Source organism: Rhinichthys klamathensis, unplaced genomic scaffold, assembly GCF_029890125.1.
Source record: "Rhinichthys klamathensis goyatoka isolate OS25496 unplaced genomic scaffold, OSU_Roscu_1.1 h1tg000197l_1, whole genome shotgun sequence".
Taxonomy (NCBI): Eukaryota; Metazoa; Chordata; class Actinopteri; order Cypriniformes; family Leuciscidae; genus Rhinichthys; species Rhinichthys klamathensis.
The window spans coordinates 115164-139320 of NW_026606723.1; the positions used below are offsets into that span (position 1 = coordinate 115164).

The 24157-nt window shown below is 39.2% G+C and overlaps 1 protein-coding gene across 2 annotated transcripts; it reads left to right on the top strand.

Moving 5' to 3' along the window:
• Positions 1–570: 570 nt before the first annotated feature.
• Positions 571–22631, top strand: rictorb (RPTOR independent companion of MTOR, complex 2b). 2 transcript variants are annotated; one of them, XM_056262928.1, is made up of 39 exons: positions 571–672; positions 799–846; positions 3431–3528; positions 5049–5113; positions 5996–6127; positions 6531–6594; positions 6870–6996; positions 7084–7253; positions 7504–7571; positions 7679–7746; positions 8105–8187; positions 8633–8720; positions 8833–8923; positions 9045–9111; positions 9412–9492; positions 9588–9688; positions 9799–9964; positions 10045–10146; positions 10861–10907; positions 10999–11134; positions 11332–11531; positions 11651–11777; positions 11924–12088; positions 12382–12458; positions 12773–12851; positions 13041–13150; positions 13256–13343; positions 13431–13523; positions 13858–13964; positions 14808–15073; positions 15931–16966; positions 17450–17521; positions 19139–19316; positions 19605–19689; positions 19804–20007; positions 21109–21261; positions 21361–21484; positions 21730–21868; positions 22123–22631. In XM_056262928.1, exons 1-39 carry the CDS (start codon positions 609–611, stop codon positions 22195–22197), a joined length of 5244 nt encoding a protein of 1747 aa, XP_056118903.1. In that variant the 5' UTR covers positions 571–608; the 3' UTR covers positions 22198–22631. The 2 variants fall into 2 exon arrangements, with proteins under 2 accessions (XP_056118903.1, XP_056118904.1); XM_056262929.1 differs by lacking the exon at positions 17450–17521.
• The last annotated feature ends 1526 nt before the right edge of the window (positions 22632–24157 follow it).

Consider the following 24157-nt stretch of genomic DNA (forward strand, 5'->3'; position numbering starts at 1 on the left):
AATTTCTCTTTGAGAAAAACACACTTTACAAGCAAAAGATTCAAAAACATCAAATCGGATTGATATCACAGCCAATCTGCACAGACAGCTAGTGGTGCAGACACAACCATAGATGTGCATACGTAGATTTCCCATTCGAGTCGACAACTCCAGACACGTCGGCGCGCCCGCCATCTTGGAAAGGTCTACGTGTCGTCGTCACTCACAGTGAAATCGATACAAGCGCAGCTTCTGGTTGTGAAGCCGCCGAGATTAAAATTCCCGAAGAAATTTGATAACCTTCTCACAGGCGAGTTTGAGAATAACATTTCACAGTTTTTTTATACTAGGGTAACTGTGTCGGCTGATGCCTTTGTCTTGTTGTATTATGCTAGTTTAGCAAAATCATCTGCTGAAGTATATTGCAGATATAGATGTACATTCATGCGTCCAACTACTGTTGGAGACGCTCAATCAACTCATAGACTGTAAAAAATGGAATCAACTCGCACTCGAGTGTTCACGGACTGGCTTGCCTTTCACCGTCTGAGGCATCTATATATCTATGAGCGCAACAGTCTGCTCAGGTCCGGTTCTCGCGATATTCCTCGAGGTTTCCGGTGTTGTGAATGTGTCTGGAAAAGATGGCGGTCAGCATCCGAGGCCGTCCTATCCGAAGTATACGGATGCGAGGTGAGATTAAGCAGACTCTGCTCGGCCGATTGACAGATGCTTCAGGATAATATGATGCAGTCTTCTTCAGCTACACTTGCCCCAAGCGTCCTTTTCTCAGTGTTTTATTTTGTCTTACATAAACAGGTCGGAATGACAGTGGGGAGGAAAATGTACCGCTCGATCTCACAAGAGGTAAGTCAGATGAACCCTGTGAACCTAGACAGTATTTCTGGGCATCATAGGCTTGGTTGGAATGTCAGCCTCGCGCGTCCCAAACCCGCCTATGATGCCCAAAAATGCTTGCGGTAACGTTACTAGGTTTTGAGACACAGCCTTAAACTAAGACCGCAGCATCACACACATCCATATCCAATGTATGCTCGTATAAAATACTTAAATACAGAGAAAAACATATGGTGTTAGAGGTTTCTAATGTTTTTATTATTATATAAAGGATGCATGATGTGTGAATATCATACATCTCTTATTCATGTCCAACATTGCAGGGCTGTAGGGTCCAGCGACTGTAGAGAGCAAAACACAGTGCTCCAAAAAGCATGCAAAACTCACTTTTAGATTGTTCATTATTTTTAAAATAAATACTACGTAAGCGGACGTCAGATATATTGCAATAATTCTAACAATGGGAATGCTTCTAAAGCATTTATTACTCCATAAGTTAATGTTAATATCAACATGTATTAATGCGTTATTAAAAAACAAAAGTTGTATCTCTGTTAGTATCATTTAATGGACTTGAGATAACATGCGCTAAGGAACAGTTCTATTTTTATTAATTAACATTAAAAAAAGATTAAATAAGTATTCGAACAAATGTATTGCTGTTAGTTAATGCATAACTATTGTTAACTAAATGGATCTTGTTGTAAATTCTTACCTTTTAATGTATTAATTCTGTTGAAGTAGGCCTAATTCAGAAATAATTTTGATCTTGATAGATCAGGGCTGCTTCTGGTTTCTCACCGTACAGCTCAACAGACAAATCAAAATCTTGCCACAGCTTGATATACATATTGTTTTTTTTTTATTTCTTGTGCACGCTATATCTTAGTTTTTATTTAGTAACAAGATTGTTATGGGTCTGTTTTATAAAGTATGCCTCTTTCAAAGCACCATTGTTTGGGTTACAATTTTGAATGGACAAAATATACTGTATATATATTTAATATGTTGTGAAGAGTAAATATACCAAACTAACTCTGGTATTGCTGGGTATTTGTGTGTTTTTGTGGGGGAAAGTAGCTCATTAGCTGTTGCTGCACATGATTGTGTGCTGTCTTTGCTGATAGGTTTACCCTGAGGCTGTTTTTCCCATATGACCTCTGTGTGGAAGGCCTTTTCTGGATGAAGCCCCGCTTCCGGGGATAAGTTGTTATTGCTATGCTGGCTAGATTTTTTTTTAACTTGCCCCAAAAAAGGTTGCCTCAGTTTCTGAGCTGAATCGAACAGTATTAATCCAGTAGTCATATTCCAGCAACACTGCACTGTCTGTTGGTTTCCATCATGAATTCACTTACGTTGACGCGTTTGGTGTCGATTATTTTGTTGATTTTGAAAGTAGTCTCTTATGCTCTCTCCAGGGCTGCATTTTTTTTATCAAATTTACAGTAAAAACGTTAAAATTGTGAAATAACTGTTTGTTTGTTTTTTTGGTCTGTTTTTGTCAGCACCCTTTACTACAATTTCAATGCTGCTTAATATTTTTTCAGGGTTCTTTGATGAATATAAAGTCCAAAATTTAATTTTAGAAAATTTAGTTATTAATAACTAAATTTCAAAGTTAATTTTTTTGAAATAGAAATCTTTTTGTAACTTATAAATGTCACTTTTGATCAATTTAATGCCTCCTTGCTAAATTAGAAGGTGGTGTACCTGTATTTAGACAACTGTTTTTGGCAACAGTCTCTGTGGTTGGCGATTTTGTTTTGCGGTACAGATGACTGAACATATATCCTGTGTGACTGCTGGGGGAAATAAGTCGTAAAAGCAAGTGCTGTGTTATTAGTGCCTTTGAGTGTCCGTATTTTATATAAGATGGTTTTACACAAAATAAAAGAAGAATTTTAGATTTATTATACTACTTAACTATAAGTCTCTTATAGGTATAGGTCTCTTTCTCGGACTTTGACCTTGACTGTTCCCTGCTGGTGGAATGACCTGCCTAATTCAACCAGAACTGCTGAGTCCATTTTCTAGAAACGGCTGAAGATGCATCTTTTAGTTTAGATTTTAGTGGAAAAGGGGGGAAAAAAGAAATATTAAGAAGTGAGACTGAAATATTTGAATTCTCACAGACTTGCTCTGAATTGGTCAGTCTTCTTTTTAGATATTCCTGTGACAAATTTATCAAAACCTATTATTATATTAGCTACATAGTTTGTTCCATCCACACTAGAACTGCAGTTTGGTGGACATTTCACTGGATCTTGATGCATGTTACAAGAAGACGTTACAAAACTGAGCAGAGGGTGTTATTTATGAGAAGCTGTTCATGTGTGAGATGTTTGTATTGTAACGTGCTTGTCTGGTTATTGTTTGAATATGCTTTTGTGTGCTTTCTCTAATGTTACTATACTGTGTTTGATTCCATCCCAAAAAGCACTTCTCTGCTTCCTGCATTTGTAGCACACCAATAGTAGAAATGGTGTGGATTACTTTGATCTTGCTGTTCCAGGCAGAGCGTAATGTCTCTGTTCCCATCTCTCTATTCCTGATGACCTCACAACTCACAGCTCTTGTCATCTTTTTCTTCTAGACCCTTCTGAGAACATGCGAGAGATCCTCCAGAATGTGGCCAAACAGCAGGGAGTTTCGAATATGCGCAAACTAGGCCACCTGAACAACTTCATCAAGGTTTGTCATCTTAAAAGTGGATCAGTAATTTCAGTGGAACAGGGAATGCTGGGATGAATGTTGTTAAAGGCACAATGAATTCAAAATTTTGCAGTGTTTATTGTATATGATTTATTCATATTCTCCATGACAAATGGCTCAAAGGAGGGTGGGACTAAATATCTTCCACAACTGACTGCAAACTGGCATTCAGATCTTCCTCCATTTAGTTAGCAACTTCCTACGATCCAATCAGTTCCCGAAGGACGAAATCCAGTCCCGCCCCCCAAAAAAAAATTCTCACTGCAGAAGGCGTTTCACAATAGGGAAGAGAAGACTATCTCAACTTTCGTTTCATGCTGACTTTAACTGCCTAAATCCCAACTTATCAGACAGTATTCTCTCTCTGATACTGCAGGACGTGCATTGTAGGGATATGAAAACTACACATGACTGGTTTTTAGGTTTAGTTCACTATCATTAAAGGGATAGTTCACCCAAAATGAAAATTCTGTCTCATTTATTCAGCCTCATGTCATTCCTAACATGTATGACTTTCCTCTTTAGAACATAAAAAATATATTTTGAAGATATTTCTGGTGACTTAAACGTTTCAAATTAACTAGTTGGTGTTTGGAAAACTAGTTGAAAATCTATCCCTAATGCATAGCAGCCTCTCCAATCTGGGACATCTGTTTAGTATTACAACACAGGAGTCCTGCATGTGAATGCTTACTGGTGTTTGGTGAAATGGAGTAAACAGAGTACTTCATGGCTTCCGCCAGTCGAGGCCTGAGGGCTTTTCTGCCCCACACTTACAGGATCTGGCCTAAAATAAGAGGATATGACCAGACGTGAGCAATTAACCAAATCTCAGATGCTCTCAAAGCCTCATATTACTGCAGTGCTGTATCGAATCAGTTTTGCATTTGAACATAAACATGGAGAAGGGCAACAGCACAAACATTATCTTTTCCTGATCTTTCGAGTTGCGATATTCTGATGCTTGCCAGCTGCACAGAACCAGTATAATACTGAAGGTGTGAGGTGCTTGCCAGTCTAATAATGGGCTTAAGAAGAGACAGTAACACTTTTGATGGCTCTGTGGCATAACTATTACTATTACATGTCATGTGGTTTTTGCCATCCCATGGCTGTAGAATTTGTTATTTTGTTTCTCATTGAACTGTCACAGGCGGCAAACACTGTTTTTTTTTTCTTCACATATTTGTTAACATTTACAGAAAATCTCTGTTCATATTTACTGGTTCAGCTCATGAATTATCAGTTCATTGATAGCATGAGCTCCTTCAATCTGACAGGTTTTATTACGTCAACAATGCTATCAGTTGTATAAATCACCTGTGGATGAAAAAAACATACCCTCCCAACTGTTTGAGCATAAGCTTGTTTTTGCTCTGCGTGAAATACCCTGCAGTGTTCCAGCAATTATTTGCATACTTGAGTACAAGTAGAGTCATCAATGTCTCTATTTGTTGCCAAGCAAAATAAATAAGTTCTTGTTTGTGTCTCCAATACAGCTCCTCTGCAATGTCGGGCACTCTGAGGAAAGGTTTGGCTTTACCTTTGAAGAAATTATCATATGGTGAGTCATAGAGGATCGTTGATTTGATCTGAGTGGGGCTCCCCCCCCCCTCCCCTCCCCCCGTTATTTTATTTATAATTTAAAAAACAACTACCATTTAAATTTTCTTTTTAAAGAAGTTGATACTTTTATTCCGCAAAGATGCAATACATTGATCAAAAGTGACATTTAAAGATATTTATAATGTTACAAAAGATTTCTAAATAAATGCTGTTCTTTTGAACTTTAAAAAAAGTGCATCTCAGTTTTCACAAAAATATTTAGCAGCACAACTGTTTTTTTAACATCGGTAATAATATGAAAAGTTTCTTGAGAAGCAAATGAATCAGCAATCGGCATCATGTAACACTGAAGACTGGAGTAATGGCTGCTAAAAATTCAACTTTACCATCATATGAATAAATTACACCTAAAAATATTTTCAAATAGAAAAGAGTTATTTTAATTGGAATCATATTTCAGAATATTACTGTTTAAACTAATAAATGCTGGCTTGATGAGCATGAAACCTCATTTTTTAAAGGGGACTCCCCCACCATCCCCGTGTGTCCTGGCGTCGGGACTGGTTGCGCATAAAATCAACCATATTTATTTTCTTAATAAACGTTCCAGTGCATGATTTTCTTAATAAACGTTCCAGTGCATGATTTTCTTAATAAACGTTCCAGTGCATGATTAATCAGAGGATGCTAGATTTGTTTTTGTAACGTTTCATTTAAATGAAATGACTTTGTCCTCCTCTGTAATCACACATGTGAGTCACCAAGTCTGCCTGAGCATAAAACATTATTTCTCAGTGAATGATATGTTTTACTCTGAAATATGTGACATTACTCCAGTTTTAATGCAGGCTCAATGTGGTCTCTTCTGTTTCTTTGACAGCCTCAGGTTGGCTCTACTCAATGAGGCTAAGGAGGTGCGGGCAGCTGGCTTGCGTTCTCTCCGCTACCTCATCAGAGACAGTAATATCCTTCAGAAAGTACTGCGTCTCCAGGTGGATTACTTGATTGCCAGGTCTGTATGGCGCGTTTTCATAGCACTGTGCGCAGGCCAGTCATTTGAGCTCTTTAGCTCAAGTCTGAGCTAGGGATTGTGGGAACAAAAAAAACAAGACTTGATGCTAATGTATGGCGAGTTGTGGATCATCTCTTGTTAGTTTCTCATTCTGTGTGTGTGAGAGAGAGAAGGAGTCTTCATGTGAAGAGCTAGTCACATCCGGTTAAGGTCATTTTGAAGCGTTGTGTGCTGTGTTTCCTCTGTATCCCACTGTAGGTGTATTACTTTAGGTTCGGCTCTCGCTCTGTCCTGTCTGAACATCCAGCATGTCAGATCTTGAGTAGGAAAAGGATGTGATTAGGGTTTGAGGTGCATTTCACTGTTGACTGGTTAGAGTAATGTTGACCTTTTTAACCTGCAGGTGCATTGACATCCAGCAGAGTAACGAGGTGGAACGCACACAAGCTCTCAGATTGGTGAGAAAGGTGAGATCTGAACACTTCCTGATGTTTAGTTGGTTTAATTCCATAATTAAAAAAAGGAAAGCCGTCCCCCTTTCTTTTCTTTTTTTTTTTTATACTGAATTGATATTTGATTTTTCCGAATCTGAATTGAACCTGTTTGAATCAAAACCTTCTGAATCAGAATAGTTGCATTATGTCCCACTCAAACAAAAATAATCTGGCCCATTTGTTTAACGATTTCAGTGTGTTGTTTTTGTCATTGATGGAAGTATCTGTGTTTTACAACGATTTTCCAGATGATCACTGTGAATGCCCTGCTCTTCCCAAGCTCAGTCGCAAACTCTCTCATTGCCGTGGGCAATGATGGACCGCAGGAGCGGGACCGTATGGTTCGGGCCTGCATCGCCATTATCTGTGAACTTGGTGGGTTCGCACACTGATTAGAGAACACTCTGTAATGTATTAATCTGTGAACGCAGATGTTGACCTCACGCATGTTTGTGCGTGCAGCACTGGAGAACCCTGAGATTGTGGCCAAGAGGGGTGGTCTCAGCACCATCCTGAAGAATGTAATCGACTGTCAGCTCAGTCGAATCAATGAGGCTCTGATCACCACCATCCTGCACCTGCTCAATCACCCACATACACGGCAATACGTTCGCTCTGATGTGGAGCTAGAGGTATGCAACTGTCTTCAACAATGACCCCATCAGAAATATTATTTTATTTTTTATATAATTGTTTTAATAACTATTCATTTATCACTAATAATTAAATATTAATATTATTACTGTTTTATTTTCTCATTCCTTTAGTCTGGTTAATTTGTCTTTATCTTTACAGTTTAAATGATTATATGTATGTTTTTTTTCCTACGTTTTGTAAAACCATTTAAAAGGTGTTCAGTAAAGCTTTGTTTACTTTTTTCAGCAAATCCTGGCACCTTACACAGACTTTCACTACAGACACAATCCAGACACGGCAGAGAGTCAACTAAAGTGAGTGTGTTGTTTTAAGGTCTTTCATAGTAGAATTTCCCATCGGAGAGAAGAGCATGCAACTTTTATTGGCTCCATGTATAGATGTGTGGTATTTCTCTCTACAGAGAAGACAGGGAGGCTCGATTTCTGGCCAGTAAGATGTCAATTGTTGCTTCGCTTCGCTCTTGGTCAGGTAAACATATCTCAATATCTTTCGTAGAATATGTCAAACATACAATTAGTTATTGCCAGGGCCCCATTTTTCACATTGTCTATGCTGTCGTTGGTTTAATTAGTAATTAAACGAATCGAATCCTGGCATGGGCCCAGTTTTCAATCAATACTTTTTAAGGTTATTTGTGTAACAATGCATATCTTAGAATGATGCGTCAAAAAAGATTACCAAAGAAGCCGGCTTATGAGTGCATGCATATTGTTATACATCATACATCTTTTAAATGGAATTTCCTCATGAGTGCACCTCATTGCAGTAGGAGTTTGTTTATTGCTGCTTAGACCGAACCTGTTGTTTTGTCCCACTGCACCTCCAGGCATCATTAATCTCTGCAAGTCAGGCAACTCTGGAATCCAGTCTCTCATTGGTCTGCTGTGTATACCAAATATGGAAGTGAGGGTATGACAAAGGATATAATTATAAAGCTTGCTGTACACATAGCATGCAGAACAAACAGCCATTTACTTTTATTTCAAAAGCTACAACACTAAATATGATGCATAATATGTGTTTTTAATATATTCGAGAAAGTAAAGAACACTGTTGGTTGTGAGATCCACACATTTTGCTGAAACTTGATAGTTACACAAAGGCTTATTTAGTGTTCTGAGAATTGAATGCATATAAAATAATGAAATTACAATATAAGATTATTTCTTAAGATTTATCACAATTAAATATTTTGATGTCCTATATTATAATATAATTATAGTAATTAAATTACTGGTATTTATTAAAACAAATAAAAAGAATAATAAGCCCTATATGTTATACAATGAGATGTCCACATTTACTTAAGACTCATTATGAGGTACTTTATCACAGTCTATCACTCTCTTCTCAGCGAGGTCTGCTGGAAGTGATGTATGATATATTCAGACTCCCTGTTCCCGTGGTGACACAAGATTTTCTAGAAGCTCTTCTCAGTGTGGGTGAGTGCTACCGCTGTCTGCTTGCACTGATTAACATATTCATTTCCAGACATCAACCACATCTGAAGTCAACTCACATTGACAGAAACAATCTCCTTTGTCCCCTCTTCAGACCCCAGTAGGTTTCAGGACAGCTGGAGACTGTCAGATGGCTTTGTAGCATCAGAAGCAAAAATAATACTTCCGCATAGGGCACGCTCCAGGTAAGAGCATTTGCTGGGCTTAACTAACCCTGAAACTGAGCTAACTAATGAAACCTCATAGCTTTGTATGTGTGCAACTTCAAAGTCTTGACACGTGTTTGTGTTCTTTGTGTCCACCCAGACCTGATTTGATGGATAACTATCTCGCCTTGCTACTTTCTGCTTTCATCCACTGTGGACTTTTAGAGGTACCATTTATACCATTTGAAATGGCATCATCTTTGTGATGAAGAAAAGAGGCTTTTAAAGCAGTAGTCCATTTTAGCAGTCATTATGTCATCACCCTAATGTCTTAACTTAATTTCTGACATGTAACACAAAAGGAGATATTTTGAATAATGTTAATCCTGCTCTTTTCCATGCAAAACAAGCATATAGTGACCAGAGACTGTCAAGCTCCAAAAAAGATCTAAACAAAAAACCCTGAAAGTAGTCCATGTGGCACTATATTCCAAGACTTCTGAAGTCATAATGTTTTTTTCTTCCAGGGCCTGGTTGAAGTGATCACTAGCAGTGATGATAGCATTTCAGTGCGTGCAACCATCCTCTTAGGAGAACTCCTGCATATGGTATTATACTGAAATGAATGAAAGTAACAGCAAATACAGCTTAACCTTGTACTCTACCTCAAATGACCTTGAGTGATCTTCATTTTTATTTTCAGGCAAACACTATTCTTCCTCACTCTCATAGTCACCATCTGCACTGCCTGCCTACACTTATGAACATGGCTGCTTCTTTTGACATTCCTCAGGAGAAAAGACTGTGAGTTAGCTGTCGTGTCCTACATAGCCGACAGCACAAATAGCACAGTGTCAGAGTTATGTGATTATTATTTCTGTGGTTTGATGGAGTCGGTTTTGATTGTTTCTTAGACGGGCCAGTGCTGCGATCAATTACTTGAAGCGATTTCATGAGAAGAAGAAACGAGGCCCCAAACCCAATAGTCTTTACTTGGACCAAATTATTCGCAAATCGCTGGCTGCTCATTGCAGTCGGGACCAGCACCTCAGGCCCCAGAGAGACATTTTTGTCATTAAGGTATGTGCCGGTGACTGGAAGAAAGCAATTCTTGGATATTTTAGCTTGGATGTGATCTACATATTTGTTGTGTTCTTAAGGACACTGAGGAGGCCCTGATGATGAACCTCAGAGACAGTCAGATTCTCAATCATAAACAGAATTTGGACTGGAACTGGGTCCTGATCAGTACCATACTCAAGGTATGAGATTTTGGATTAAAATATTTTTTTATTTTTTTAAACCGACAAATGACTTGACGAGAGCCATTTTCTTCCTCTTGTTGATTAAATTGGTGGGGCATATCAAAGGTATCATGCTCCTCGTTTTTTCAAAAACCCAATAGGCTTTGATTAGATCATAGCCATGAACCACCATTTGTGATTTTAAATGTACACTATTATTCAAAAGTTTGGGGTTGATAAGATTTTTGGGGGGGATTTTTTTTTTTTAAGAAGTCTCCAAGGCTGGGCTGCATTTATTTGATAAAAAAATACTGTAATATTGTAAAACATTATTACATTTTAAAATAACTGTTTAAAATTGTAATTTATTCATGTGATGGCAAAGTTGAATTTTCAGCAGTCATTACTTGAGTGTCACATGGTCCTTCAGAAATCTCTCTAATATGCTGCTTTGTGCCCAAGAATCTTTTTTTAATGAATAGAAAGTACAGCATTTATTTGAAAAATATTTTTTTGTAACTATGTAAAAGTCTTTACCGTCACATTGGATCATTTAATGCATCTTTGCTGAATAACAAAATGAATTACTTTCAACAAAAGAAATCTTACTGACCTCAAACCTTTGTTTGGTAGTATATTATATTTTGTCAACATGGCAAAAAGCATCTCTCACATTTTCTTAATGAAATGCAGTGTGGTATCTCTTCTAATTTGTTTCTAATCACGATGCAGTGGCCAAATGTCAACCTTCGAAACAACAAAGATGAACAGATGCACAAGTAAGCAGAGTTTAGTTTACTATTCTTAGAAATCTTCTTAGGACTTTTTCGTCCACCATTCATTGCTGTAAATCCTACATTTCTTACTCAGGTTTGTGCGAAGGCTGCTGTTCTTCTACAAGCCTAGCAGCAAGCTGTATGCTAGCCTAGAGCTGGACCACAGCAAGGCCAGGCAATTAACAGCGGTGGGCTGTCAGTTCATTGAGTTCCTGCTGGAGTCAGATGAAGTGAGAGAAAATTATGTTATCAAAGAATTGAGCCTATTATCACCCATTATTTACTCACTATCATGTTGTTCCATAACTTTCTTCCTTCCTGTTTCTCCTATTGTGTTTCACAGAAGAAAGAATGACATGATGATAGATGACAGAATTGAGCTATTCCTCTAACTTTACTTTCATTTTCCACATTTGCGTCTTCTCAGGATGGGCAGGGGTATCTTGAGGACCTGGTGAAGGACATTGTGCAGTGGCTGTCCTCATCCTCTGGGCTGAAACCAGATCGTAGTCTGCAGAGCAACGGCCTCCTTACCACCGTCAGCCAGCACTACTTCCTCTTCCTCGGCACCCTCTCAGCCCACCCGCAGGGTGTTAAGATGCTTGAGAAGTGCAGTGTCTTCCAATGGTTAGTCTAGGACTTATCAGAAGCTATTTACAGCAAACTAGGGATACACAATATAAGGAATCTGCCAATATTAACCTTTTTGAAATAACATTCTGCTTCTTTCTTTGTCGTTTTGACAGCCTGCTGAACTTGTGCTCCCTGAAGAACCAGGACCATCTTCTCAAGCTGATCATTTCCACACTGGACTACAGCCGGGATGGTTTAGCACGAGTCATCCTCTCAAAGATCCTCACTGCTGCCACTGACGTAAGAAACAGACCTACTACCCTTTGACCCTTTGAGCGTGTTTGTCTTAGTGCCATACATTTCAACTCAGCTGTGCTTAGCAAAGCATGCTGGTAAAAGCATTTCCCTATGGGTCAGTAATATAATTCTTCAACGTTTTGGCACAGAACTGCAGGCTGTACGCCACCAAGCATCTGCGGGTGTTACTCCGAGCTAACGTTGAGTTCTTCAGCAACTGGGGTATTGAACTGCTGGTGACTCAGCTACATGACCGCAACAAGGCCATCTCGGTGGAGGCTTTGGACATACTGGATGAGGCCTGTGAGGACAAGGTGAAGTCAATTAACCCATAAGGGAGGATGTTTAACTCCTCCCAGAAAGTTGTGTTTAGCTGAGGCTGGTCTAGATAAAATGATAAAACATGGATTGATGTTGGAGACACTTGTGTGATTTGATTGTTCTGTGCCAGTGTAGCTTTGCTCCAGAAAACTCATAAAGATCTGTAAACAGCCAGCATATACAACAAGTTCTGTACCAGAATATCAATGATGGACCGTTATATCATGGCTTGTGAATACATGCCTATTTTCATGACTGCTGTTTTCTTATGTTCGTGTTGTCTTAGGCAAACTTACACGCTCTGATTCAGATGAAGCCAGCACTAACTCACCTGGGAGACAAGGGTGTGCTGTTGCTGCTACGGTAAAGCTCAGATATTCCCTGTATAACTACACTATATAACCCAGAGGTCTGGCTTTAAAGGTGCATTACATATTTGTTCCTCATAAAAGATGTACACCTAAATTAATAGCATTTTTCAGAAAAGTATGTAAAATGATGGGCTCTCAGATGAAGACACGAGTCTTTGTGTCTTAGAAAAAACACAAGATCCTTCAGAAATCATCAGTATCATCTTCAGTAATCAGTATCTCAAATATAGCATCTTTGAAAAGGGTCTATTTTGCATAAGAAACGAACTGCTTCTTTTCATCTGATGATGTGGCAACCATTTCCAGGTTCTTGTCCATTCCAAAAGGGTTCTCCTATCTAAATGAGAGGGGATATGTCACTAAACAGCTGGAAAAGTGGCAGAAGGTACTGTATCTTTACCATTGTTTTGCACTATTAAAGGTGTGTTGGATTGTTAGATGCACCAAAAAATTATATTCTACACATGTTATTTATTGTTTGTCCATAGATTTATAGCGTACTTGAATTAGAATAAAGTATTCAAACTCAAGCTTACTTTAACCATTCTGTCAAATTTCTTTTGTTCCCCTGAAGGAATACAACCTCAAGTATGTGGACCTCATAGAGGAACAGCTAAATGAAGCACTCACTACTTACCGTAAACCAGTGGATGGGGATAACTATGTGCGACGGAGCAACCAAAGGTTTTCCTGGGAACTTTACCCTTTTTAATTTATCAGTAGTTCATATCAATATTTAAAAGGATGTCATCCATAACTTCTTCAGCCTTTAAAATATTTTTCTTACAGGTTACAAAGACCAAATGTTTTTCTTCCTGTGCATTTGTATGGGCAACTTGTACATGATAAGACAGGCTGTCATTTGCTGGAAGCTCAGGTATGTGTTTTTTTTTAAATGATTTATTAGAGGCCCCGATGGTGACTGACACATGTCTTCATAAAATGCCTTTTCTCTCTCTGACAGAATGTAGTTTCTGATCTGAGCTACACAGTGCGCTGCCCAGCGCTGGACAAATGGGAGGGCATCAAACAGCTTAAAGCTGCTCTTTGGGCCCTGGTGAGCAGCTGTGTGTGTATGTGTGGTCCTGGTAAACCCTACGTTGTGTGGACCAAATGTAAAAAATAAATGTATAAAATGTATAATGTACAAAAAATCATTACGTATATGGAAAGTCCCAAAAAGCGTGTGTGTGAGGTTTTGATATTTGTCTTGTGAGAATAAGACATGTTGAAGCTTGTTTTCACTACTGTCACTACAAAATCTTGGTAATAACGCCACAATTATTGTGAAACAATTATTGTTTAAACATTTATGCAATAAAATGTGGTAATAATTGTCAGTTGCATTAGTAATATAATTAAAAGTCTAAACTCACTCTGTTTACTTCAAGGGAAACATTGGAACGTCTAACTGGGGACTGAACCTCTTACAGGAAGAGAATGTGATTCCAGATATCGTCGCTCTTGCCCATGACTGTGAGGTTCTGTCTATTAGGGGGTATGTATTCTTGATTACTGGATATGTCTGGCTGCATATTGCCAATAATGGCAAAATTAAGAAATGGCATTAAAGTCAGATGCACAATTTTGGATTTAGGTGGGGTGTGTATGGAAGTAAAATAATGCCAAATGTTTTTGAAACAAAAAAGCATGTTGAATTGCACTACTTGAAAAAAAAATTGCATTGCATTAACCATGCTTGCATTTTAATTGCATTGTATTTTTAGGGCTTGCATTTTTATGGGCTGAAATTCAGCATGGTTGAATATTTAAGCTGTGAATATTTAAATTCAAAACATTTCAAACACATTTTCATTATTAAAAATTCAATAATCCATATTCACCTTTCATATTTCACTTCCAAAATATTAAAACTGTTTAAAAATACAACCTATAATATTCAACAGGCAATTTTCGGTCCATTTTATATCGCTTTGCAAATTCGCTTCCACAAATTCAGTGGTTCAAATTCGACAGTAAATTCAACGTTGACATTTAGGAACTGCAGAAAAAGCAGTAGACGACCTCACCAGCAGGAGGTGCAAGCGCGTGTTGTTGATGAAGACCAGAGCAACAGTTAAAGCTTATCAGAAGTGAAATATACAAAAGACACTGGCATTGCAACATTCACTTGTTGCTCGCTTGTGATTATGCAAGAGTGAAGCTATTGCACTGCTTACCCATCTGGGGTAAAACCATCACAGGAGCTTTTGTCATTATTTGTCATTATTCCTCCCCTACTATTTGGCAATCTTGCATTCTATTGCTCTTACACACTCTTTAGTCTTTTTGTTTATTTTTTGCCTTACTCACAATCTTTGCCTCTTTTTTTTTCTCTCAGAACGTGTCTTTATGTTCTGGGACTCATTTCTAAAACTAAGCAGGGCTGTGAGCTGCTCAAACTGCAGGGTTGGGATGCAGTCAGGCACAATCGCAGACAACTTTGGCCTGTGGTGCCGGATGAGGTTGATCAGCACCAGAACCTACAGCAGCAGCAACAACAACAGCAACCCCTCATCCACCTGTCTTCAGCGCCCAGCACCCTTAGCCTGAACTCTGAGTCCACCAGTTCTAGACACAACAGCGAGAGTGACTCCACTCAGCCTAGTGAGTGCCGCTCCCATCCACTCATCCATGACTAATACTCTTTAGTGCAACACTTTGGTTTAACCACATTTCAGATGGGCTCCATATCTGCTTATTTCAAGCATGTTTATCTCATATTTATCATTAGTGTTAGCTTAGAATCCACCTGTATTATGTTGTTTATGTCTAAAGGTGTCTTTAGACATGATTTCATTTTTAGATTTTTTAGACATGTGTCTTTAGATATGATTTCATTTTTAGATTTTTATTCACTCTTTATTTCATCTATATTGATAGATTAAGTTAGTTTAATGTAGCAAAACAGTATAGCACATAACACACATGGTGCTTACATAGCACCACTATTGCTTCTTCCTTCCTGTTCTTGCCTTAAGGGAAAAGTTGTGCCATTTCTTTCACAATCATTATTTATTTTTGACGCTGACTTTTAGTCTGCTTTTCGCTGAATTTGATTGGAAACCTGGTACAGATTTGTGATGTGATTTTTTTTATTTTTTTTATTTTTTATACATTTATTTTTTGAATGTTGGGGTGATTTACTTCAAACCTTTTCTTAATATGCCAGATTGAGCTATAAAAGCTATCTTTTTCTACTTAATGGAATGGTTGGGCCTGCATTTATACACAGAGGTGCACCAAATACATCTTAGTAAGGCTTAGAAAGCCACAAATCATTATCTACCCTCAAGACTGGGTTTAGATGACTAAGCTCAGTCAGTAATTCTGACTCACATAGAAACTGGTAAATGGAAGAAACAAACCACACACTGTACTTGTGCACACACTGTGAAAATGTATTCAGTGGTTCCTTTTAAAAACATCTAAAAGTAAAATTGCCTAAATGACTTACTTTTCAGGCATGTACATCCTGGATGATGACAAGTTGGAAAGTTCCGAGCTTTCAGAGGACCAGCCACTGTACTTCAGGCCCAAACTCCTAAAGGACCGCAGCCCCTTCACCATATTGGCCTCCAGCCGGCTTGTCCGCAACCGCTTCCTCATTTCCCTCTCCGGAAAGAAAGTCCGCAGTACCAGTGACCCCAAAGGCACTGGCAGCAGCAGTAAACTCCATGGCGAGACCACTCTAGGAGGCCTCAGGAGGATACGCACAGTCACGGAGCCCTCTATATTCTCTCCAGGTCAGGGAGATGTTTTCAGTCCTGTATTTACCGACGGACATCTGCCGAAAAGCCCAAGCATTAGTCTGGAGACCTCTTTTGTGGCCAGCAAAACTTCGGACACTCAGGGCAGTACATCTAGTATTGGGGAGCCGGAGGTACGTCAGAACAGAACTGCAGAACAGAGCTCAGGGGTTGGAGATGCCCACCGAGAGCAGACCAGTCGGGAAAGGCTGGCCGGTGATGGCTCAACCTCTGGGGGCGGGTCTCAGTTTAAAAGCCGTAGCCAGAGTTTCAACACGGACACGACCACCAGCGGCATCAGCTCCATGAGTTCCAGCCCATCCAGAGAGACTGTGGGTGGCGTGGACTCTTCCACCATTGACACGGACTGCGTTAGCCTCAATACGGTCATTAGCACTCAAACTATCAAAACACTTAACTCTCTCACGCCCCAGTCCAACCACCTGCCCCTATCCAAATCAAACTCAGTACTGCTGATGCCCCCGGGTTCTTCACATACTTTACCCCGCAGGGCGCAGTCTCTTAAATCGCCCTCTGTCACGACCATCTCGAGCCTGACTGACTGTAGCTTCATGTACGCCAGCCCTCGGGATGCACTAGGCTACGCTACCCTCAAACGATTGCAGCAACAGCGCATCCATCCTTCCCTTTCTCATAGCGAGGCGCTCTCCTCGCCTGCCAAAGACGTGCTCTTCACTGATGCCATCACCATGAAAACTGGCAGCCTGGACTCCAGACTCACACCACGCAGGTAAAGCAGATGGACCCTGAGATGTTGCCAAACTTTCCCCTTTTCTGTCATTACGACACCTTTCTTTTACTGTTTCTTTCGCTTACAATTTTAGACTTTACACCACTTGTGTCACACAACATTCACAGAATTCATCCACAGACGTTATCGTCCTGCTCCAAAGTTTCTAGGTGTGATGACTCGAAAATTTCTCAGAGAACTCATTAGGACTAAAGACATTACTGCGGATGTCATTTTTTTAGACCTCTTTTATATTGTTCCTTTTTGTGATGCGGCTGTGAAGGATATCCGCCTGATACGATCATAATGTTATCAATTCTAGAAATACCTGTGTTAATCAGACAAAAAATGAGCACCAGAATTCCCCATTAATGTTGTTGTGTTACCATCCATGTAATAGGGAAACGGCACGCCCAAAAGCCCATTTAAAATCACTGCTCCCCTCTGGAAATAATGTGATCTGTTTCTGATGGTCCCTCTCAGGTTTACTAAAAAGCGCTTCAGATGTCTGGGCCAAGGTTCGAGCAAGCCCCATCGCAGATCACTGCTTCCACGGTGCGTGGACCATCCCCAGCGCTAACGTTCCTCTTTTTCTGTTTGAGCGTCCACTTTTAAGCCTGGTTTATACTCTCCGCACGACACAAATGATGTCATCGTGGAATTGGCCAAAGTTGGTTTTGACTTGGCTAGAACCCATTTCGCGTCACGTTGTGTATGCCATTTTTTGTAACTTGAGCGAACAGCGCACGTATTCAGCAATGAACAATTTCAAGGCAACATTTGCTGGAAAAATGTGGAAAGAACTTGTAACATCATATGCTATTTATGCATTACTAAAAGAGGATATATGGCAATATGTAAGCATTTCAAAGAATATTGTATATGCATTTATGTGAATTCCTTACACTTCCTTAAATTTTGTACATTTTAAGTGAAACAGTGTAAATATACTATAGACATATTTTTACTATTGGATGCTGATTCCAATAATAACCAAAACCTTTTTATGTGTTTTTATTAATCAGTCCCATTAGAACATTAAAAATGGTTTTGCAAGAGATAATAAACTTATATAAATTGCAAAACCGCTTTATGTTCCTTAACATGTTTTTAGAGCTTTTATGCAAAAATTATGTAACTTAAAGGAAGCTTATATATTTTATATCTTTAAAATAAAAAGTATGAAACGCGTATGTTTTTATTAAAAAACCTCAACATACGTTTCAACATTCCTTCTAAAACAATCTTTAAAACTTTCCAAGAAATGTTTGACAAAAACAAAAACCTAGATTGAAGTGACAATATGATCTGACCTTGTTCAGCCAAACTACTACTACTTCGCTACTTTTTTTTGATGATTTGGGAGGATTTTTTTCTCCAATATGCTCCCTGTCGTTTCAGTGACCGTGTTGACTATAAGCCCCTCTGAAGTGCGCATGCAGTCATTGGACGGTTGCGGTGCAAGGCAAAAGTATAAACAAGGCTTTACAATACAAAAACCGAGCCTTTTGACTTCTTTTTCATCGTACTTTGCCCCCTTTTTTCCATTTCACATTAGCACTCCCACAGCCCATGCCTTAACCCGATTCTCTTCAACCATGACTCCTCAGTCCTTGAAATGACCTTCCCACAGTAGGACAAATTAAACTCTCTTCATTCCCCATTGATTGTAGTTCTGAAAAGACTTTCTAACCTATGCCCTGTCTCCATTGTCGCAGAATTCCCTCAAGTAGTTTGTTGATGTGAACCAACTAATGGGTCAGACCGATTCCCACACTAGCCGCATTCCCGCATTTGTTCCAAGAAGCATGTAGAAGGTTTTTGACCTACAGTACTTGCATGATGCAGCTAATGACAAACAGCTGCTGCCTTTCTGAAATATGAATACACTTCATTTGTTCCAAGAAGCATGTAGAAGGTTTTTGACCTACAGTACTTGCATGATGCAGCTAATGACAAACAGCTGCTGCCTTTCTGAAATATGAATACACTTCACCAACCTGTTTCCACATTGACAAACCTACCATTCATCTGCTAGCAAGACTGCATTATTGCAGAATCAGTACAAGTAGTTCCAAAATGTCCAAACCTCCTTTCTTACCATTCTCTCTGCCAATGTTGTGCTTCTTTCAAACGCCTCTCTCTAATTTCTTCCCTTCTGTATGAGTACAGGTTTCTCAAGGCTCTGAGTTTTGCATCCCTGGATAAAGAGGATCTTCTGAGCCCTATCAGTCAGACCTCCCTGCAGCGCTCCTCCTCAGTGCGCTCCATGGTGTCCAGTGCCACATATGGCAACTCCGATGACTACATTGGCCTTGCTTTGCCAATGGACATCAACAGCATGTTCCAGGTCACTAACTAATTACTCTATGCTTGTGTTTACACCTGGTACTAAAATCAATCTCTGGTTATCCGATCCCAGGCAAATTGCTGTTTCCACATGCCTATTAAATATGTCTTGGTCGAATTGTCTCAAAGTGAAGTCTGCAAGGTCAAGGTTATGGCCATGTGCATCCTTTAACCACGTGCAAAAGGTGTCCACTTGGAACAGGAACATCCGAGAAGGATGTTACCATACAGAAATGCCTTTTAAACTCGTATCTGAAACTTGCTTTCCTTGTTTTCGGTTGCTACCTAGATTAAAGACATACCATACTTCCAGAAGAGGACGAGTCCACCATCAGAGGACCGATCAGCAAAGTTCTTCTTGGGAGATTCAGATGGTAAAGACAAGAATGGTTGTGTTGTTTAATCAGCTCCTTATTAGCCTGCATACTAGTCCCATAGCATTAGTGCTTCACTATTCTTTCAGCTACTTAATGCTGTTCTTTTCTCAGGTTCCAGCGAAGGATCCAGGCACTCTGTTCTGCGGTCTCAGCTTAGTATCACAGAGCTGATTGCAGTGAGCCGTGCGGACCAGCATCAGCTGCTGGGTGCAGAGGAGACTGGCCTGCAGGAGCACAATGAGGAGAACTGCCTTTACTGTGCAGGGCTGTGTGTGCTTGGCTGCAATTCAAACACTCCCGCACAAAGCCGCACAGGTAATGCCGAGTTCAGACTGCACGATTTTCAAAATAATCGGGTCACTGTTGTTTTCACACTGCATGACTATCTGGGGTAACATTCAGTTGCTGCTGTGTTCACACTGCACGATGGATCGGCGACAGGAGGTTTCACACTGCATGACTTTACAAAAGAAAGAATCGCCGACAACTTCTGCCTGGTCCGCAAACTACGTTTCACAACCAAACAAAGGCGAGAAGTGATAGGAAATAACGGAAGATCACGCGTGCGTGAGACCGGAGTTCTCGCGCGACACTGAATTTGTTATTAAAAATGATAGCCTACAAATTGTCTGTGCACTGATTTGTAGCGAAAATGAAAAAATAATAATAAACAGTTTATGCAGGAAATGGTTGGGAAGACGAGGGGAGCAAGGACTGTTTTGCAAAGAGAGTTGGGGGTAAATAAATAATTTTGCAAATGTCCTGCTGTTGCTGCTGGTCATGCAAATGTGTGTGCTTTGTTTTTGTTTGATATAATTGTAAATATAGGGCTATCTATTAAAATACTGATATTCTGGTCTATAACTCCTCCTCTTCCTCCTCCTCCTCCTCCCTGTATCTTGCTCTCTCGTTGGCTGTCGGTCATCGCCGATGTAGTTTTCAGTCAGAACACATTCACACAGCAGGATTGTGAATCGCCGACAGGTCCAGATATTTAGCATGCCAAATATCTCACGTGCGCCGGCGACTCGTCTGCGATTCTCTCAGATCGCGTCTTTGCTCATTCACACTGCGTGATTGTCACTCGCGTGAACGAGCACCGATTTGCCTGTGATTTCGGGCATTTGTCGGCGATTTCTCAAAACCTGTCGGCGAGCCAAAATCGGGGCTAAAATCGTGCAGTCTGAACTCGGCATAAGCTGCAGGTTTTGTTATGTTCCTGTAATTTATCCAAATGAATATAGGAAATAGGTAACATCATTTTGGTACCTCACTAACCACAAATAAGTGGTATAGGGTGACCAGACGGGATTTTACGAGACACTTCCCATTATTCATTGTAATCATGGTCGTCTGGTTACCATATTTTAGTAAATAATTTTTTATTTATATGGTTTCCTCATGTTCCCATTTTAGACTATCCCGATGCTCCATTCACGGAATGGTGCAACCAGTCCATACACAACCTGGAAGTCATGCCTCAGTCGAAGTTCTCAGGAGTGTCTGGCTGCAGCGACGCGGTCTCTCAGGGCTCTGGTGGAAGCATACGCAGCACAGAGCTTGTCCTTGGTGAGAAATTCTTGCAAAAGTCAGATGAGAAATTCAATCTTACGTGTTTTGTACAGGTTGAGTTTATTTTTTTGTCTGTACATGCTGTTTTTCTACCAGGGGTGAAAAACATTCCAGAGGATGCTCCAGCCTGCCGTGTTCTTCTGAGGAAGGAGGTGCTTCGGCTTGTCATCAACCTGAGCTCCTCAGTGGGGACTAAAGGGAATGAAACTGGACTCCTCACGTAAGGAGACAATTCATCCACAAGGATTTCAGTTTAACAAATGCTTTCCTAATTATTTTCCCAACAAAGGTTGCTGTAACTGTTTGGCTGAATGTTATGTGATTTGATTCTTTTGATTATTTTCACGAGGCAATGTGAAGTGAAAAATTACTTGGGGAAAATGGAAAGAAAAGTACAGCTTAGTAGAGATAGGATTTTCTTTTTCTTCCCTGTTCTCTGTCAAATGAACTTTTTGTACCTTGCAGAATCAAGGAAAAGTTTCCTTATGCGTTTGATGACATCTGCCTGTATTCTGAAGTTTCTTACTTGCTGGGTCATTGCATGTTCAGACTAGCTTCCCGACGCTTCATTCAGGAACTCTTCCAAGATGTTCAATTCATTCCGGTAATAATGAAACTTTTGTCTCAATAGCCCATAAAGACCCAACAGGATTGTTTTTCTGACACGAAACTCTTTTTAACAATATAGATTGCACAAGTAAGGTGGAAAGGTTAATAATAATGTTATTGGTGATTTTCATTACAAATTGTCTTTCAAAGCTAAAGTGTGTAATTTCTCTGCCAGTAGTGTAAACGGAATTGCTTTTTTTTTTCAGCACTATTTTTACTAAATATTCATGTAACCTTTTTTATTTGTAGATGTACGAGGAGGCCGAGAGCATTCTGGCAATGCCCAAGAAGTCTACCACAGTAGATCTTCCATCAGAGCCGTGATCCTCTAGACGTTTTTCAGCCAATTCTCTTCCCCAAGCAGCAAGCTGTCAATCCATTTCCTTGGCCTGACCATGCTCTTAAGATTAATACGCAATAACAGACTAGGACTATGTGACAGACATGGGTGGATTGAGAGAGTCACACGGGATGTTTCCACAGAGAGAAAAGGCGGTACGTTAAGAGAACAAACTGTTTTTATCTGAACAAATACACTACACATATGCTCTGTAGACATCTATATTGGATATTGTAACCAAAAAAATCCTTGTGACTGACAGTTCTAAACTGTATAGCATTGAACGGAGAGTGAAACACGCAAATATTTGAACTGAGTCAATGCAAATTGTATTTCAAACACAAGCGAGCAAAATCATTCAAGACTCTCTAGGAAGTTTATTAACTTCCCTCAATTCCGTTCAGACAATTTTGTCCTTTTTGAAGGGCCAATGCGTCTGATAGCACGTACAAAAGCATTTTTTCCCTGAGCGGATCCCTCAACACTACAACATTCCGGCTGTTTTTCTTTGGAATCCTCTGTTATTAATTCTGGTTGTTTAAAGAATATGAAGAAGTGGCTTTTGCAACTAGGATGAGCAAACAGTCTGCTTTAGTCTTGATTTGATTTGCTATGTAAGACAATCATCATTAAGTAATACTAATGAGCAACTGCCAGTTTTTATTTCCCTTTTGTACCTGACTCATGAAAGAGTAGTTTCTGCTAATTTGAATCAATTCTTAGCACATAGCAATCCCTGAGTAAATGTATGTAACATGTATTTGATGGTGTTGTTACACAATCATGCAGTAGTGACTGTATTGTATTATTGTGTAACTTTGTTAACTGACCTCTGTAACATCATCCAAAAAAATTGCAATTTTAAACCAGTAAGATATTTATTTATTTATTTACTTATTTATTGTTTGGTCCAAGCAGTTTCTCTGTCCTTTTCACGCCATTTTAGCGTATTAGCCAGGATAAAACTCTCTGTCTATTAATTATGTCTGACAGTCAATGTAAATGTAGACAATGGGCTCAAAAGAGGAAGTTAAAGTGCATTTCACCACTGCTATTTTGAAAGTTTACTTTTCTCTATCTCAAGTTATTAGTGATTAGAAGTGACTTTCTGCAGAGAATTAATCAAACTAAGACTCGCCAAACATATTTCACAAAATTTGTTATGAAAAAATACTTTTGTACTTGATTCTCTCATTGGGATTGCTATTAACACTTTTTAACCAGAATGTGGTCAGGATATTTTAAACAGGTAAAAAATATTCAGTCACTGAGGTTAAACCGATAAGAAATGATTGATGCTGATCTTCAATCCTTTGAGAAAAAAACATTTGACATGTTCTGCACAAATTCAACTGATCGGCACCTATAAAATACTGTGCTTTATTATCATCAATAACAGCAATTCTTAGTTTTGTGCATTGCCTTTTTGGTTTAATGAGGTAACAAACTGTCTTTAGGGTTTGGATGCATCTAGTGTAATATTGCATAAAAAACATGACCAAAAATGGTTAGATCCCCATTTGCAAGTATAAATTTGAGGTTCATATTTTAATTATTTCTATGCAATGTGCCTGTTAATTATATATGCACAATTGACTTATTGAAGATAGGACGATCAATTCATTCTCTTGGCTGGACCTTTTTTTATTTAGGCAGCTTTAATTATTTTGCCTTAATTGTATTAGCTTTAACCCTATTATAATTAATGAATTTTCTCTTTTTCTTTTTATATTTACTATAGAAACTAACAAATCTGCCTTTGTCTGCCTTGGATTTTGAATTGAGCATCAGGTTTCAACATCCATTATTTTTTGTATTGTGAAAACTAATGAGTCTGATATGGCCAGCAATACTAGTAATTGTTACAACATTTCCTTTTAGGCTTCTGGAGAAAACTTTTAAGTGCATGAGCATTCTAATCCTATCTGCAGTATAATGGAGAGA

Bases quoted from the DNA above. Each gene is read 5' to 3' on its own strand.
- rictorb (XM_056262928.1), top strand. From the start codon at position 609: ATGTGTCTGGAAAAGATGGCGGTCAGCATCCGAGGCCGTCCTATCCGA. The intron at 8,188-8,632 runs GTATGACAAAGG...CTCTCTTCTCAG, and splicing joins TACCAAATATGGAAGTGAGG to CGAGGTCTGCTGGAAGTGAT. The intron at 19,317-19,604 runs GTCACTAACTAA...GTTGCTACCTAG, and splicing joins ACATCAACAGCATGTTCCAG to ATTAAAGACATACCATACTT.